Here is a 14,479-nt window from a genome sequence, read left to right as displayed (position 1 = left end):
GACGCCCGCGATTTCAACGTGGCTACGACGCCAACCGCCAGGAAAGGTAAAATCACGTGCTGGGTGTGGCCAAAACTGGGATCTGTCACCCGGACCTCCCTTTTGGGGACACGTCTTCTTGCGGCCACCAGTCGCCAAAAGTTCTATATAGCCATAAAGAATTTTTACTGAGAATTATTCCATTTCTTGCAAGAAATCCTGCAGGTATATGAAACAAGTAGGCATCGAGATGTCATTTATAGACGAAGGGCAGATGCTACGTGGAAAGCATGGAAACCCGTCTGAGCTCTTGGGAGGCCGTGTCCGGGCCTCCGCTTGCCCTGCTCGTGTTAGACCCAGACCAGCCTCGGAGAGAACAGGCTTTTTCCTCTACATTATAGGAGACGGTTCTCCTCCCGCGCCCCCCATTACGATGTCATGCTCTTCCGTAACACATCACAGGGAAAACTGTTGAACACTGTATTTCACTCCAAACTCGCGATGACATCACTATGTTCGTCATTCATTTTCTTAAGAATATAGGCTTTTCGTAAGATAATGCCTTTGAAAAGAAAAACACCAACCAAGACGGAAGGCTTTGCAATAGTCATTGTTGTAGCCAGTAGGTCTGCTGGAGAGCGAGTTTGTCTTTAAAACAGAGGATTCTCCTGATCTTCGCCATGGAGGAAGGTTCGGGATAGTGTGTTCCACTCAGTCTGCAACGGGCTCTAAGCATTTGGCCTGGACTGAAGACTGCCCTCTGGCCTCGGCTTCCACATTCACCAAAGGGGAGGCGTTGACGCTTGAGCCCATAAGATCTCTTCTGTTTCTAAGTATCTAGGAGTCTGCCAGACTGCACCACTGGCCCAAGTCTCCTATCCTAACTCTTTTTCTCTCAAAATCGGTAATAGAGAGAATGTTGGTATAACAGATATCCACGGCACAATGTTGGGTAAGAGGACAGATCAGACTGCCTGTGTTTTGCAGTCCTGATTTTTCCATTTATGAGCTGTGACCTTAGGCGAGTTACTTAAACTTTGTCTCGGTTTCTTTATTTGTAAAAATGAGATGATGACGATCACGCCTCCCTCACAGGATTTCCGGGAGGATTAAATTAGTTACAGTACGTGAACCATGTAGAACAATGCCCAGCACATAGCAAACACTGTATAAATGTCAGCTGCCACCATCACCTCTTATTCAGTGTCCCGTCTTCACGACGCTTCACAGGAGGTGCTACTAGCATTGTCTGCATTTTACAGGAGCAAGATCTCAAGCATAGAGGTATTAAATGGCTCATTTAAGTCATTCAGACACAAAACGTTGTCATCTGGGTTCAAAGCAGAATTGTTTGATTGTTAACCATGAAATGACACTGCTGTCCCATTTTATCTGGAAGAATAGTTTCATTTCTGATTTCTTTGAGTTCTCAAGAATAATAATAATAAAAATTAAGCTTAGCGTGTATAAAGCAGGTCAATGGGCAAGCGCGGAAGGACAGCCCAACAGAAGCGAGAAAGGAGTTAAAAAGAGGGAAAACGAGTCCCTTCGGAATTAAAATGGAATTAGCGGTCACAAGAGAAATGGTCATTACAGAAAACTGAATCAGCGACCTAGAGCCAAGGTTTGGAACAGTCGCGGAAAACGCGGAGGGGCAAATAGCGGATCGAAAGGCGATGGGCGTGAAGGAAAGAAGGAAACGGAGACTGTGTGGGGATAAATAAAACACTTAACTGAGCATCCAGTTCGCCGAGTCCACAACGCCAGGGAACGCACGTGTGAAGACGAAGATGGAGACTCCACGCAAGCTCCCAGCACGAAGGAAAGCGAAGCGAAAAATGCAAGCGCCGATGCTTTGCTGAAGAGGGCGTCGTTCGCAGCGAAAAAACACGATTCGCTCACCAGATGGATCAGGGAGACAGGTTAACGCGAGTCATCCTGGGGGGCGGGGGGGGGGGCATTTAAATGTATGAGGTGCGAACTGTGGGTAAAGTCAATAAACCTCATGATTTTCTATAACCATGTAATTTATAAATTTGAATTAGGAAAAATCGTAGATGTCAAAAATAACGTGTAAAAAGTGGAGAAAGTTGTCAAAAAGTTGTTATGCCTTTTAAAACAGAATCCTACTAGTTCAACTAAAAAAGTTAAGATTTTCCAGAGGCAGAACATGCCTGTTTCTTCTGCACAGGAAATCCAAACCGTTTACGTGGACAACAGCCTGAGAAGCTGGAGCATAGCCCCTCGCTCCCTAAGTGTGGGGGCAAGTGCGGGGGCAGCGTGGGAAGCCACGAAGGCCCAGGAACTTCACGTGGCAAACCTGACAAAGCCACCTGGCTTGGGGACAGAGGCCAGTCGCAGCGTGACTGATCGTGGACAGCGTGCGGACAGCGGCCACTTACCTCTGTGGTCTTCCTCGCAAACACACGTGGCCTCCGTCTCATCCTGAGGAAAATGCCGGAGGAATCCCGGGGGAGCACCCTCTAAAATACGTGGTACTCTTCAAAATTGTCAAAGCCATCGCATCCAAAAATGTCTGAGGCGCTGTCACGGAACCCCAAGGCTATGGGACTATTAAGAGGATTGCGGTACCCCACGTGGGATTCTGGGACGGAAAGAAGCCATCAGGTGAACATGTCGGAATAAAGGATGGACTTTAGCTAACGATCGGCGCAGTCTATCGGTTGTGACACATGTATTCCATGAGCGTTGACCCGAAAGACTATGTCTGCCAAGAAGGATGCCTTGTGGCCATTTGGGCCCCGCCACAGCCACGACCCAGCAGCGACTGTCTGCAGTGGCCTCTCACGTACACTGCCTTCCCGGGACGAGAGCAGGTGGACACCAGCTGCCTGCCCCCCGCCCTGCGGCTGGGCTGACCCCTAGGGAGAGCACCCAGGACCAAAATTCAACCAGTGGGACCCAGGATTTCCCCGTCCAATCAGAGCTGCGCTGTGTGCTCATCTGCATGTTCATTCTGACCAGTTAGGGTGGTGCTACGTAGACCAATCAGACTGCAGGTTTGGAGTCCTCATTTGCATAGGAGTGGACCAGTCAGGGACGGGGTGAGCACCCCTCTCCGCATGGCTGGCTTCCCGCTGCCCACGGAAGCACGATCTCGGTTCAAAGATCACCACCTAATAGTGATCTTCTGTGGGCGAAGCTGCGGCCCCAGGCCCACGTCACCGGAGTCGCCCCCTGAGCTGCTCGGACTGAGCTCACTCCCCGCTTCGCTGCCCCCCAGGTTGGGGGCAGCTGTCGGAGCTGAATTCTCAAGACGTTAATAGAAGGGAGATGGTGCGGAACACATAGGAACTCAGTTCTGTGAGTCTAAAATTGTCCTAACAAGGGCATTAAGAGAAAGCTGTGTACCTAAAATGGTTTAGATCACAGATAGAGATGGAAAGCTTGAAAGTCTCTTCCTCTACTAGCTGCCGTTCGCAAACGACACGTTAGGCTCCATCACGCATGCCGATGAAACACTAACTAGGGCGCCAGCAAAGAAATCGAGCGTTTTCTGCACAGCAGCCTAGCAGAAGGGATCCTTCCGAGAACGTAAGGGCGGTGAGATGTTGGTAACGATAATTATAACGAAACACCTTGAGACCTGCCCCTTCATGGCGCTTTACAGTTGAGACAGGCCACAGGGAGCTCAGTAACTTGCCGAGGACACACCCGGCCTTTGAGCCGATCCAGGCGTCTGACTCTGGGATGAAAACACCCTTTGCAAAATGCACGCCATCTCAGTTAAAACAAAAACGTAGGGATAGACTAGCTTAATGCAGCAAAAGCACAGGGCCCCCCAACAACCAGCAGTGCGCCCTAAGGTGTCACAGGAGAGCGTTCTCGGTAGATTCGGGTGCTGGCGGCCACGCCCTTCCTGCCCTGCCTACGTCACACTGTTGAGTGTGAATAAAATCACACGCGAGACAGACATAAATGTCACGAGCGGCGACATGAATCACCTGTTTTCCCCTTATTTGTGTATGACGTGTGTGTGTGTGTGTGGGGGGCGTTTCTTATCTAAACTCAAGGGAAAAGTGAAAACGATAGGGAAAAGGACAGTTGTGGAAACAGTAAAAGTACTTTAAAATGGCTCGTGGGGGCGTAACCGAAGAGAACTGTGACACACCACCCCGGACAGAGAAAGAGACTCGAATGGCTGGGGAGCGTCCTTGTCTTGGCTGGGAGGAGGGCGGAGGCAACGCCGCCTGCACACGACATGGAGCAAATTCCGACGGGAGCCTTTGTGCGTGGGGGGGCGTAGGGTCTCAGCTAAAGGCCCCCCAAGTCGGAACACAGCTGGGGATCTGTCTGTCAGCTCCTGGCGGTCGATGAGGGTGTCAGCGCTGTGCTGGCCCCTCGGACTGCCTTCGCCCCCTTGCAGGAGCCAGGAAACGGGGCGCCCGTGTGCCTCGAGGGCGGCGAGCACCTGTTAGCCCTGGCGTTCCCCTGCGGGGCTGTCCAGTCTAGCCTTCCAGCTGTTCGACCAGCCAGTTTTCTAAATCCACTTCTTTCTGTCCCCGTCCCAGAGCCCCACCTGGACCCCTCCACCCTGGGCTTGCTTGGCCACCGCCGCACGGTCACCCAGTCTCCGCCTGAGCAGTGGGTCTGAGGGTCATTGGCCCGGCACCCCCAGAGGTCCAGGTGGCCCCCAGACTCCTGCTCTCGCAGCAGACTGCAGTCTCCCCTCTCCCAGACTTGGGGGTGCGAGGACGCGATGTCGAGCCTCTCTGTGCCCTCTCCCCTCAGGCTTGTGCTCGGTGCGCCACGGGCTGGCCGTCCTCTTTCACCTCTGTAATATTTTGATCGGCACCCAGCAAATGAACTTGAGCATCGCCCTCCCCGCCATGGTGAACGTCACCGTGCTGCCCGGCGCCCCCCCGGACGGGCCTCCCGCCGACGCCCAGGACAGCAGCAACGACACGGCGAAGGAGCCGGAGGCGCTGGTGAGTGGGACCAGCCCGCCGACCCTTTCTCTGACTCACCTGACTTGATCCGAAGGGTCTTCCCCGAGCATCGCCTGTGCTCGGAACCGTGTGGCGTGAGCGCAGCCTACGCAGCCGAACCTCCACTTCCGTGGCCGTGACCGAGGACCATTCCGTGGCCGGGAACCTGCCCCCGCGGTGACGAAGCGCCCAGAGCACGTCCGTCCGGCAGACCTGCGTCCCCGTCTCTCTCTCCACGCGCTTCGATCACCTCGGCTCCGCGCGCCTTCCCCGGAGCTCGGAGGACTCTTCCCTCGCGTGCTCGTTCGTACGCGAGCTGCTCGGGTGCTCGCGTGGCTGGGGAAGCCGTTCGAGGAGGAAGAGGGTGTGGGCACGCGGTTAGGTTTTCCCGATGACACGGCAGACGGGGGGATGGGAGAGACGTGGGAGAAAGGACAGCCGCCTCTCGAGTCCCCCCCGAGGACGAGCCGCGGGCTCTCTCTGTCCCCAGGCGCCCGTGTACGACTGGAGCCCCGAGGCCCAGGGCTTCCTCCTCAGCGCCCTCAGCGTCGGCTCGTTCTTGGCCTCCATCCCCAGCGGCTTCGTGGTCGGAGTGTGCGGGGTCAAGTACCCGGTCGGCGTGGCCATGCTCGCCTCCTCCGTCCTGAACCTTTTCGTCCCGCTGGCGGCCGATGCCGGGGTGGCCTCGCTCTTTGCCCTTCGGACCGTGCAAGGCGTCGCCCAGGTACCGGGGGCTCCCCAGCGCGAGGGGGACGGGGCCCCGCGTGGCCGGGCAGAGCCCACGGTGGGCCTTGCTCCTCAGGTCGTGGTGTCGGTGGGTCAGTATGCGGCCTGGGTGAAGTGGGCCCCTGCGCTGGAAAAGAACCAGCTCGTCGCCATCGCGGCGTCAGGTAACCGATGCCCTGCTTGTCCCCCGGCACCACCCTCCCTGACCACAGCCGACACTTACCGTGCTCGGCGCACGTCCATTTCATCCGGAACAGCCCAGAAGCTTCTCCGGGCCACACGGCCACTGGGCGAGGCGGGATCTGAGCCCCGGGCGTCCGACGGCAGGTTGCGGCTTCCGCCGCTGTGCCACCTGCTGCCCGCGGTGGCCGGTCTGCTGGGCGTGCACAGGCCCGAGCCCCTGACCCAGGGTGCCCTCCCGACTTCTGTGCAGGCTTAATGCTGGGGACCCTGACCATCTTCCTTGTGGGTGGCTTCCTCTGCCAGACCTTGGGATGGCCTTCCGTCTTCTACGTCTTCGGTGAGCTGTGTTTCTCCAACCTCGGGATGTGGTTTCGTGACCCGGGACACTGGGCCCAGTTTCTGGGACTCAAGTCGTCTGTGGCTCACCCAATCCTGATACGTATGGATAGCTACGTAACTAAAGTTGATCGTGTCCAGAGATAATCGTGTCACGAATCCTACAAAGTGACACTCAGGTCTCGGCGGCCTGAGTGTGTAGCTGGAATGGATAACCCAGTGACATCTCCCCATGCTTCAAACTGAGCCCGAAAAGGGGCCCAGAGGAATTTCTTTTATAGATGTTGAAAGTGTTATCTTGGGGGAGATTATGTTTTTAGAGATGCTTAAGACAGTCTTTTAAATGTCTCTTATTATTACTATAACCAGAAAATTGTGGGAAAGCGACCTAATCACAGGTAAAATGCTGGCGGGGGTGGGGGACCAAGCGGCAGTGGCCGCAGCACACGGCGGACCACATGGGGCTCGGGCGTGGACACAGGACACAGAGACACACGCGGAGTGTCCGGGCTGCTGCCGCCCGGCGTGCCCATGCCCAGCCCGGGCCAGGCTCTGCCCAGCTGCTTCTCACTGGTTTGTGTTTCTTCAGTTTCGACATGTTCCCAGGAATCCCATCTGCAAGCTGACTGACCCCAGTGGGACCTGGAAGTCCGATGGTCCTCACTGCAGGGTGGGCCTCTTAGCACCGTCGAAGAGCTGCTGTGACACGAGCTCAGTGTATTCTCTAGGGAAAAAAAAACAGCATGTGGATCGACCGCGCTGGCACATCGCCCTTCGAGGGCCCTGTCGCGCGGACATCAGGGCAGCTTACGGAAGTTAGCGAGGCAGTGAGGGAGGCCGGCTGCGCCCGCCGCCCCGGGGGGTGCGTTCTGGGGGGCAGCGAGTGCTGTGCGCGGATGGGACCCCACGGAACGTCTGTGGGGTCCGCGTCAGCCTCCCACGTCCTCGATGGACAGTGCTCGTTTGCTAGTCTGTCCCTGCTACGCGATTTTAAGCTCCTTGGTGGCGAACTCGTGTCTTTGATTCCTGTTCTCGGAACGTGGCGAAATGCCTGGTCCTGGTGGCTGCTCTGTGTTTGTGGGGGGAATGTTCGAGCTCAGACCGCGAGGGAGGGAAGTTTTAAGATGAGCCACACTTCCCTCCCCGCCAGCGACGCGGAGCTGTCCGGCACGGTAGGAATGAAACCTGTCGCAGAAACGTCCCCGTTGACGTTGGACGTGACTCTGCGTCTTCGTGTCACCCGCACGCCCTGCTGCTGACGCCTCCGCCTCCGCCTCCGTGCTGGACACCGGGCGGGACGTGCACCAATGGACGGAGCTTGAGGAGCCTGACGAGTGGGGGCGGGGGGGGTGCGGACTGGTCCTCAATGCGCTGGACCCTGAACCACCCCAGCCATCGGCTGGAGCAAGTGACACGGCCGGGGCCGAAGTCGGGGGGCGGGGCGAGCGAGGGTGCAGAGAGGCGTGTCGGGCCAGCCCGCCTGCCGACCACGGGACGCCCCCAGGGCCGAGGCCGACTCAGAGGGCTCAAGTCTGGTGCCGCCGGCTTCTCTTCCAGGTGGTGTCGGCTGTGCCTGCTCCTGCCTCTGGTTCCCTCTGGTCTACGACGACCCCGCAGACCACCCGTTCATCGGTACCGGGGAGAGGGACCACATCATGCGCTCGCGGGCTCAGCAGGTGCCGTGCGACTCCCCGCCACGTCCGGGGTCTGGGTGCGTCCCCCGAGGTGAGGCGTCCCCCGATGGAGGGGACGTTGGCATCTGCTTTCTTCCAGGACTCTGCTGCAGACTGGTCTCTTCCTGTGAAGGCCATGAGCACGTCCTTGCCACTCTGGGGCATTTTAGTGTTTTATTTCAGTGAATACTGGCTCGTTTACATGAAGTTCGCGTACATGCCAACGTACCTCAGCTCTGTACTTGGACTCAGCCTCACGAATGTAAGTACGCAGAAGGCTCATCCCGCCCCGTCTGATCGAACGCTTGTCTCTCGGTGACATCCAACGATGGTCACCGGGTCAGGGGCTTAGGCCCGGGACCTCCCTGTGGGAAGCGTGAGCAGCCTCACTCGAATTCGGCCTCCTCCCAGTGTGGCCTCTGCTTACCAGAGCAGGGTGGCGTCGCTTAGGTCAGCCTGATGCTCCAAGACGGCCGTATATTTTTAGGGAGCCCATGACACTTTTATGTTCTAACCAATCGACATTTGCAGACAAGACACTCTGCCAGCCGCGTCAGCAATAGAGCATTAGCGAAACGGATTCTGCCTCTGAGCGGCCCCAGGCAGAGGAAGCACAGGCAACACATGCTGGAAGTTTGGCGCGATTTAGGTCAGAAATTCCCAAACAGGACTTAGGCCCCCAAACTCGTGGACGATCTTGTTTCGAAAAACCACTTTATTCAGTACGACACTCATAAAGACAAGTGCACGTGTCTACGGCTCTGACGGTGCACGAAACGCAGAGGTACCGACTGGCTGACGGGAGCCGTTCGCTTCGTGCCGGGCAGATGTCTCAAAGCGGCAGGGGAGCAGCGGACTCAGACTGTGAGGGACAGTTCCCGGGGCCGTTGAGTCGCTGCGACAGTCTTGCCCTTTGTACTCAAAAAAGCAGTGTTCTCATGTTGACACAGCAGCTCTGGTGAAAACATGCCCGCTGCCAACGGGGAGCTGACCTTGGCAGAGGTCAGAGTCTGGGCACGAGTGTGCGAACGGGCCAGAGGTCCTGAGATCGGAGGGCCCAAGGACAGGGAGGCTGTGGGGCCCCTGGAGGGGGTGACGAAAGCAGACCCCCCAGGCCAGGGGACCCGGGCGAGCAGGAAGCCAGCGCTGGGAGGGAGGTGCCCGCTGTGGGGCTGGCGGGCTCCCCACCCCCAGAGGACAGTGACCGAGAGGTGGAAAGGTCAAGTTGAGAGCAGATGACCCCAGCGTGGGAAGTCGGCCCTGGCCGATTCTCGTCACCGTCACGGTGTCTTCTCGGAGTCACATCCCCGTGGCTTTGCTTACGCGTCTGTCACGCGAACTCCTGGGACCGGGTGACAGTTAAATCCTTTCTTTCCTTTGCTCGGGGTTTACACAGCGACGGGCTCCTTTTCCCCATGTTTTATTTAATAGCATTTCGCTTTAAAGGCTGGAGCGACGATCATGGGGATCGACATTTAAAAAACCGTATGAAAAAGTAGCGTGAAAGGTCTTCCACTCTTCCCCGCCGCCAGCCCCAGGCGGGTTTTATTTACGGAGAGAATATTAGTCCTCCTTTCTCTCGAACTGAAGTCGACGCATGCTTCCTATATACTCAAACCGTGTTGGCCAGTTCCAGCGGCGTGGAGTTTGTGTTAAAGGTGACGTGTGTGTGAGGGAAAGCCACTGCGCAGACACGCGCCCAGGGGCCCGGCTGCGTCACGCGGGGGGCAGGCAGGCCCCTGACCACGCCTTGTCCTCAGAGCGGGTTCCTGCTGGCCCTGCTGCTGGCCGCTTCCTTCGCCAGCGCTGTGCTCGGCGGCCTCCTCGCAGACTTTCTCCTCTCCCGAGAAGTCCTCAGGCTGGTTGTCATCAGGAAGCTCCTCACGGCCGCAGGTGCGGACGGGGCGACCCGGGGCGGGTGCGGGAGCTCAGGGCGGCTCTCCGGTCACTGCGTCCGTCCTCCCGGCCCAGGCGTCCTCTTCCCGGCTGCGTCCTTCGCGTGTCTGCACTGGGCCAGATCCAGCCTCGGCGTCACCGTCGCCTTGCTGGTAGTGGGTTCTGTCACCAACAGCCTCTGCCTAATAGGAGCCCTCATCAACTTCTTGGATGGCTGCTCTGTGTTTGTGGGGGGAATGTTCGAGCTCAGACCGCGAGGGAGGGAAGTTTTAAGATGAGCCACACTTCCCTCCCCGCCAGCGACGCGGAGCTGTCCGGCACGGTAGGAATGAAACCTGTCGCAGAAACGTCCCCGTTGACGTTGGACGTGACTCTGCGTCTTCGTGTCACCCGCACGCCCTGCTGCTGACGCCTCCGCCTCCGCCTCCGTGCTGGACACCGGGCGGGACGTGCACCAATGGACGGAGCTTGAGGAGCCTGACGAGTGGGGGCGGGGGGGGTGCGGACTGGTCCTCAATGCGCTGGACCCTGAACCACCCCAGCCATCGGCTGGAGCAAGTGACACGGCCGGGGCCGAAGTCGGGGGGCGGGGCGAGCGAGGGTGCAGAGAGGCGTGTCGGGCCAGCCCGCCTGCCGACCACGGGAAGCCCCCAGGGCCGAGGCCGACTCAGAGGGCTCAAGTCTGGTGCCGCCGGCTTCTCTTCCAGGCGGCGTCGGCTGTGCCTGCTCCTGCCTCTGGTTCCCTCTGGTCTACGACGACCCCGCAGACCACCCGTTCATCGGCACCGGGGAGAGGGACCACATCATGCGCTCGCGGGCTCAGCAGGTGCCGTGCGACTCCCCGCCACGTCCGGTGTCTGGGTGCGTCCCCCGAGGTGAGGCGTCCCCCGATGGAGGGGACGTTGGCATCTGCTTTCTTCCAGGACTCTGCTGCAGACTGGTCTCTTCCTGTGAAGGCCATGAGCACGTCCCTGCCACTCTGGGGCATTTTAGTGTTTTATTTCAGTGAATACTGGCTCGTTTACATGAAGTTCGCGTACATGCCAACGTACCTCAGCTCTGTACTTGGACTCAGCCTCACGAATGTAAGTACGCAGAAGGCTCATCCCGCCCCGTCTGATCGAACGCTTGTCTCTCGGTGACATCCAACGATGGTCACCGGGTCAGGGGCTTAGGCCCGGGACCTCCCTGTGGGAAGCGTGAGCAGCCTCACTCGAATTCGGCCTCCTCCCAGTGTGGCCTCTGCTTACCAGAGCAGGGTGGCGTCGCTTAGGTCAGCCTGATGCTCCAAGACGGCCGTATATTTTTAGGGGGCCCATGACACTTTTATGTTCTAACCAATCGACATTTGCAGACAAGACACTCTGCCAGCCGTGTCAGCAATAGAGCATTAGCGAAACGGATTCTGCCTCTGAGCGGCCCCGGGCAGAGGAAGCACAGGCAACACATGCTGGAAGTTTGGCGCGATTTAGGTCAGAAATTCCCAAACAGGACTTAGGCCCCCAAACTCGTGGACGATCTTGTTTCGAAAAACCACTTTATTCAGTACGACACTCATAAAGACAAGTGCACGTGTCTACGGCTCTGACGGTGCACGAAACGCAGAGGTACCGACTGGCTGACGGGAGCCGTTCGCTTCGTGCCGGGCAGATGTCTCAAAGCGGCAGGGGAGCAGCGGACTCAGACTGTGAGGGACAGTTCCCGGGGCCGTTGAGTCGCTGCGACAGTCTTGCCCTTTGTACTCAAAAAAGCAGTGTTCTCATGTTGACACAGCAGCTCTGGTGAAAACATGCCCGCTGCCAACGGGGAGCTGACCTTGGCAGAGGTCAGAGTCTGGGCACGAGTGTGCGAACGGGCCAGAGGTCCTGAGATCGGAGGGCCCAAGGACAGGGAGGCTGTGGGGCCCCTGGAGGGGGTGACGAAAGCAGACCCCCCAGGCCAGGGGACCCGGGTGAGCAGGAAGCCAGCGCTGGGAGGGAGATTGCTGGTGTGGGGCCGGCGGGCTCCCCACCCCCAGAGGACAGTGACCGAGAGGTGGAAAGGTCAAGTTGAGAGCAGATTACCCCAGCGTGGGAAGTCGGCCCTGGCCGATTCTCGTCACCGTCACGCTGTCCTCTCGGAGTCACATCCCCGTGGTTTTGCTTACGCGTCTGTCACGCGAACTCCTGGGACCGGGTGACAGTTAAATCCTTTCTTTCCTTTGCTCGGGGTTTACACAGCGACGGGCTCCTTTTCCCCGTGTTTTATTTAATAGCATTTCGCTTTAAAGGCTGGAGCGACGATCATGGGGATCGACATTTAAAAAACCGTATGGAAAAGTAGCGTGTTTTTTTTAAGGCGACGCGTGCTTTCTATATACTCAAACCGTGTTGGCCAGTTCCAGCGGCGTGGAGTTTGTGTTAAAGGTGACGTGTGTGTGAGGGAAAGCCACTGCGCAGACACGCGCCCAGGGGCCCGGCTGCGTCACGCGGGGGGCAGGCAGGCCCCTGACCACGCCTTGTCCTCAGAGCGGGTTCCTGCTGGCCCTGCTGCTGGCCGCTTCCTTCGCCAGCGCTGTGCTCGGTGGCCTCCTCGCAGACTTTCTCCTCTCCCGAGAAGTCCTCAGACTGGTTGTCATCAGGAAGCTCCTCACGGCCGCAGGTGCGGACGGGGCGACCCGGGGCGGTGCGGGAGCTCAGGGCGGCTCTCCGGTCACTGCGTCCGTCCTCCCGGCCCAGGCGTCCTCTTCCCGGCTGCGTCCTTCGCGTGTCTGCACTGGGTCAGATCCAGCCTCGGCGTCACCGTCGCCTTGCTGGTAGTGGGTTCTGTCACCAACAGCCTCTGCCTAATAGGAGCCCTCATCAACTTCTTGGACATCGCTCCTCGGTACGTATCACCCCCACCCCCACCCCCTAGCACCTTGGCTCAGGTCCAGGGCCCTGAGCCTCCTGTTGTAACGCACGGGTCACAATGTAAGTGACGTGCGGCAGCTTCATCCGGGTAACTCCTGGAGGGGACCTGGAGCTCGTCAGCCACTGTGAACCAAGTGTTCCCAGGTGAAGGAAAAAGGAGCCAGTGGCCCCGACTCGCAGCTCAGCGGGGGAGGGGGGCTCTCGCATAGTCTCTCTGTTGGGGACACAGCGGTTACTCAGGGCTGGGTCCCAAAGGGACTAACGAAGCGCCACGGGCCCTGCTCAGGTGGGGCGTCATGAAGGTGCAGGACACGGAGCAGCAGGAACGCTGAGGCCTGGCACAGGTGAGGGTCAGAGGTGACCCAGGCTTCCGAGCGTCGCCACCGGGGTCCTCACAGCCGATGGGACACGCTCGTCTTCAGATAACGGGCCGCCAGGATACGTGGGGGTGACTTGGTCTCAGAAGGGCGGGGGCAACGTCTCATCCGAGGAGGAGTCCTCTGCCCCCCAAAGCGAGGCTGCCTGGCCGACGGCACGCGGGCGGCGACGGTCCACGTGCACGTTTTGTGGGACGATGCGGTCATGTGGCCCCTGGAAGTCTCAGGCCCGAGCGAGGACCATGGCGGTTGCCAGTCAGGCCGTCTCTGTCGCCCAGGTCTGGCCAGAGGCGGCGCAGGTCCAGGCGACTCCGGAGGCCCGACCGAGCTGCCCGTTCGCTCACCGGCGCGTCTCGCTCCCGCCCAGGTACGCCGGCTCCCTCCAGGGCTTCCTGCTCCTCTTCTCCCAGGTGTCGGGAGCCATCTCGACCACCGTCGCCGGAGCCCTCATCAGTCAGGTGAGGTCGAACGTTCCCGCGCAAACACGCGTCAGGAGAGGCCTGTCGCGGCCGCCGGGAGGAGTCAGGCCCAGGGCATCTTGGTCCCTCCTCCCCGTGACTCAGCCTGACCCCCCCGAGTCCTGAGCGCCCCCCGAGCTGTCACTCTCCGCTCACATGGGACGGTGCGGCCCGGGGAAGGGCGCCGGACGTCACGAGCTGGGGCGAATCTGGCAGCGGTCATGGCGCTTCCGCAGAGCCCGGCGTGGCCGGCCCTCCCGGTCCGCCGGACGCGAGGGGCTTCCCGGACCCGAGCCTCTCCGTGCCAAAGCCCTGGTGTTCCCGGGCACTCTGGAAAGAGTCGGTCGCCCTGTGTGGGGACCCCACACGCGCTTACAGGACGGACGAGGGAGAGGCCAGTGAGGGGGCCCTGGGCGGGCAGCCCTCTGACGGCGTCACCGCTGCGGTGTCCCCACGGCCGCCCGTCCGGGAGACGCGTCCCCGCTGTCAGAACGAACACGTCCCTCCAGTGACTTGAGCGTCCCCTCGAGATCGTCCTGCTGGCTTTTCATGAAGAAGGGAGCACTAGGCACCTACGCGGCCATCGTTCGGCTTCCGCCAGTAAGTCAGGGGAACGGAGGGACAGCAACAAGGGCGCCTCTTCCTCCTGCCATCCGGTCCCTTCTCGTCGCCGAAGCTCCAGTGAACGCCCTCGATCGGCAGCGACCACACTGCCAGGAAGCCGTGGTTTCGAGTGGACACCGTCAAGCCGGCCTCGGGCCCCTCGTCACTCACTCATCCGCCCGTCCAGTCCGCAAACGCACGCTGAGCATGGGCGGGAGCCGGCGCCTCACTGAGCGAGCGCACGGTCAGAAGGCCCCGTCCTCGCGAAGCGCACGTCACGGCAAAGAAACCGACACAGAACCGGAGGAACCAGTCAAACGTGGCAGGACAGGAGAGCGGATCAGAGAGGGGCGGGGCTTCGCTTTCACGCAGGGCGATCGAGACAGGACTCTGGAGAGCTAAGGGTTA

The 14,479-nt window shown here is 59.3% G+C and overlaps 2 protein-coding genes across 2 annotated transcripts in view; one reads left to right on the top strand and one right to left on the bottom strand.

Annotated features, from left to right (window-relative positions):
* LOC102890931 (histone H2A type 1-H-like) overlaps nt 1–14,479 on the bottom strand; it is a 103,810-nt gene that overhangs the window by 10,901 nt on the left and 78,430 nt on the right. The window lies entirely within an intron of this gene.
* The window catches only part of SLC17A4 (solute carrier family 17 member 4), an 18,035-nt gene that overhangs the window by 3,138 nt on the left and 418 nt on the right, over nt 1–14,479 (top strand). Inside the window, exons 2-10 of the mRNA XM_006923618.1 lie at nt 4,732–4,928; nt 5,419–5,652; nt 5,731–5,818; nt 6,088–6,174; nt 7,731–7,849; nt 7,947–8,108; nt 9,607–9,739; nt 12,460–12,607; nt 13,378–13,468. Of these exons, the coding sequence (XP_006923680.1) occupies nt 4,732–4,928; nt 5,419–5,652; nt 5,731–5,818; nt 6,088–6,174; nt 7,731–7,849; nt 7,947–8,108; nt 9,607–9,739; nt 12,460–12,607; nt 13,378–13,468 (1,259 nt within the window). The remainder of the gene's footprint in view (nt 1–4,731; nt 4,929–5,418; nt 5,653–5,730; nt 5,819–6,087; nt 6,175–7,730; nt 7,850–7,946; nt 8,109–9,606; nt 9,740–12,459; nt 12,608–13,377; nt 13,469–14,479) is intronic.

The sequence above is a fragment of the Pteropus alecto genome, unplaced genomic scaffold, assembly GCF_000325575.1.
Source record: "Pteropus alecto unplaced genomic scaffold, ASM32557v1 scaffold49, whole genome shotgun sequence".
In the NCBI taxonomy this organism is placed as follows: domain Eukaryota; kingdom Metazoa; phylum Chordata; class Mammalia; order Chiroptera; family Pteropodidae; genus Pteropus; species Pteropus alecto.
Note: the sequence above shows the minus strand (reverse complement) of the source record. Positions and strands in the feature narration are given on the sequence as shown.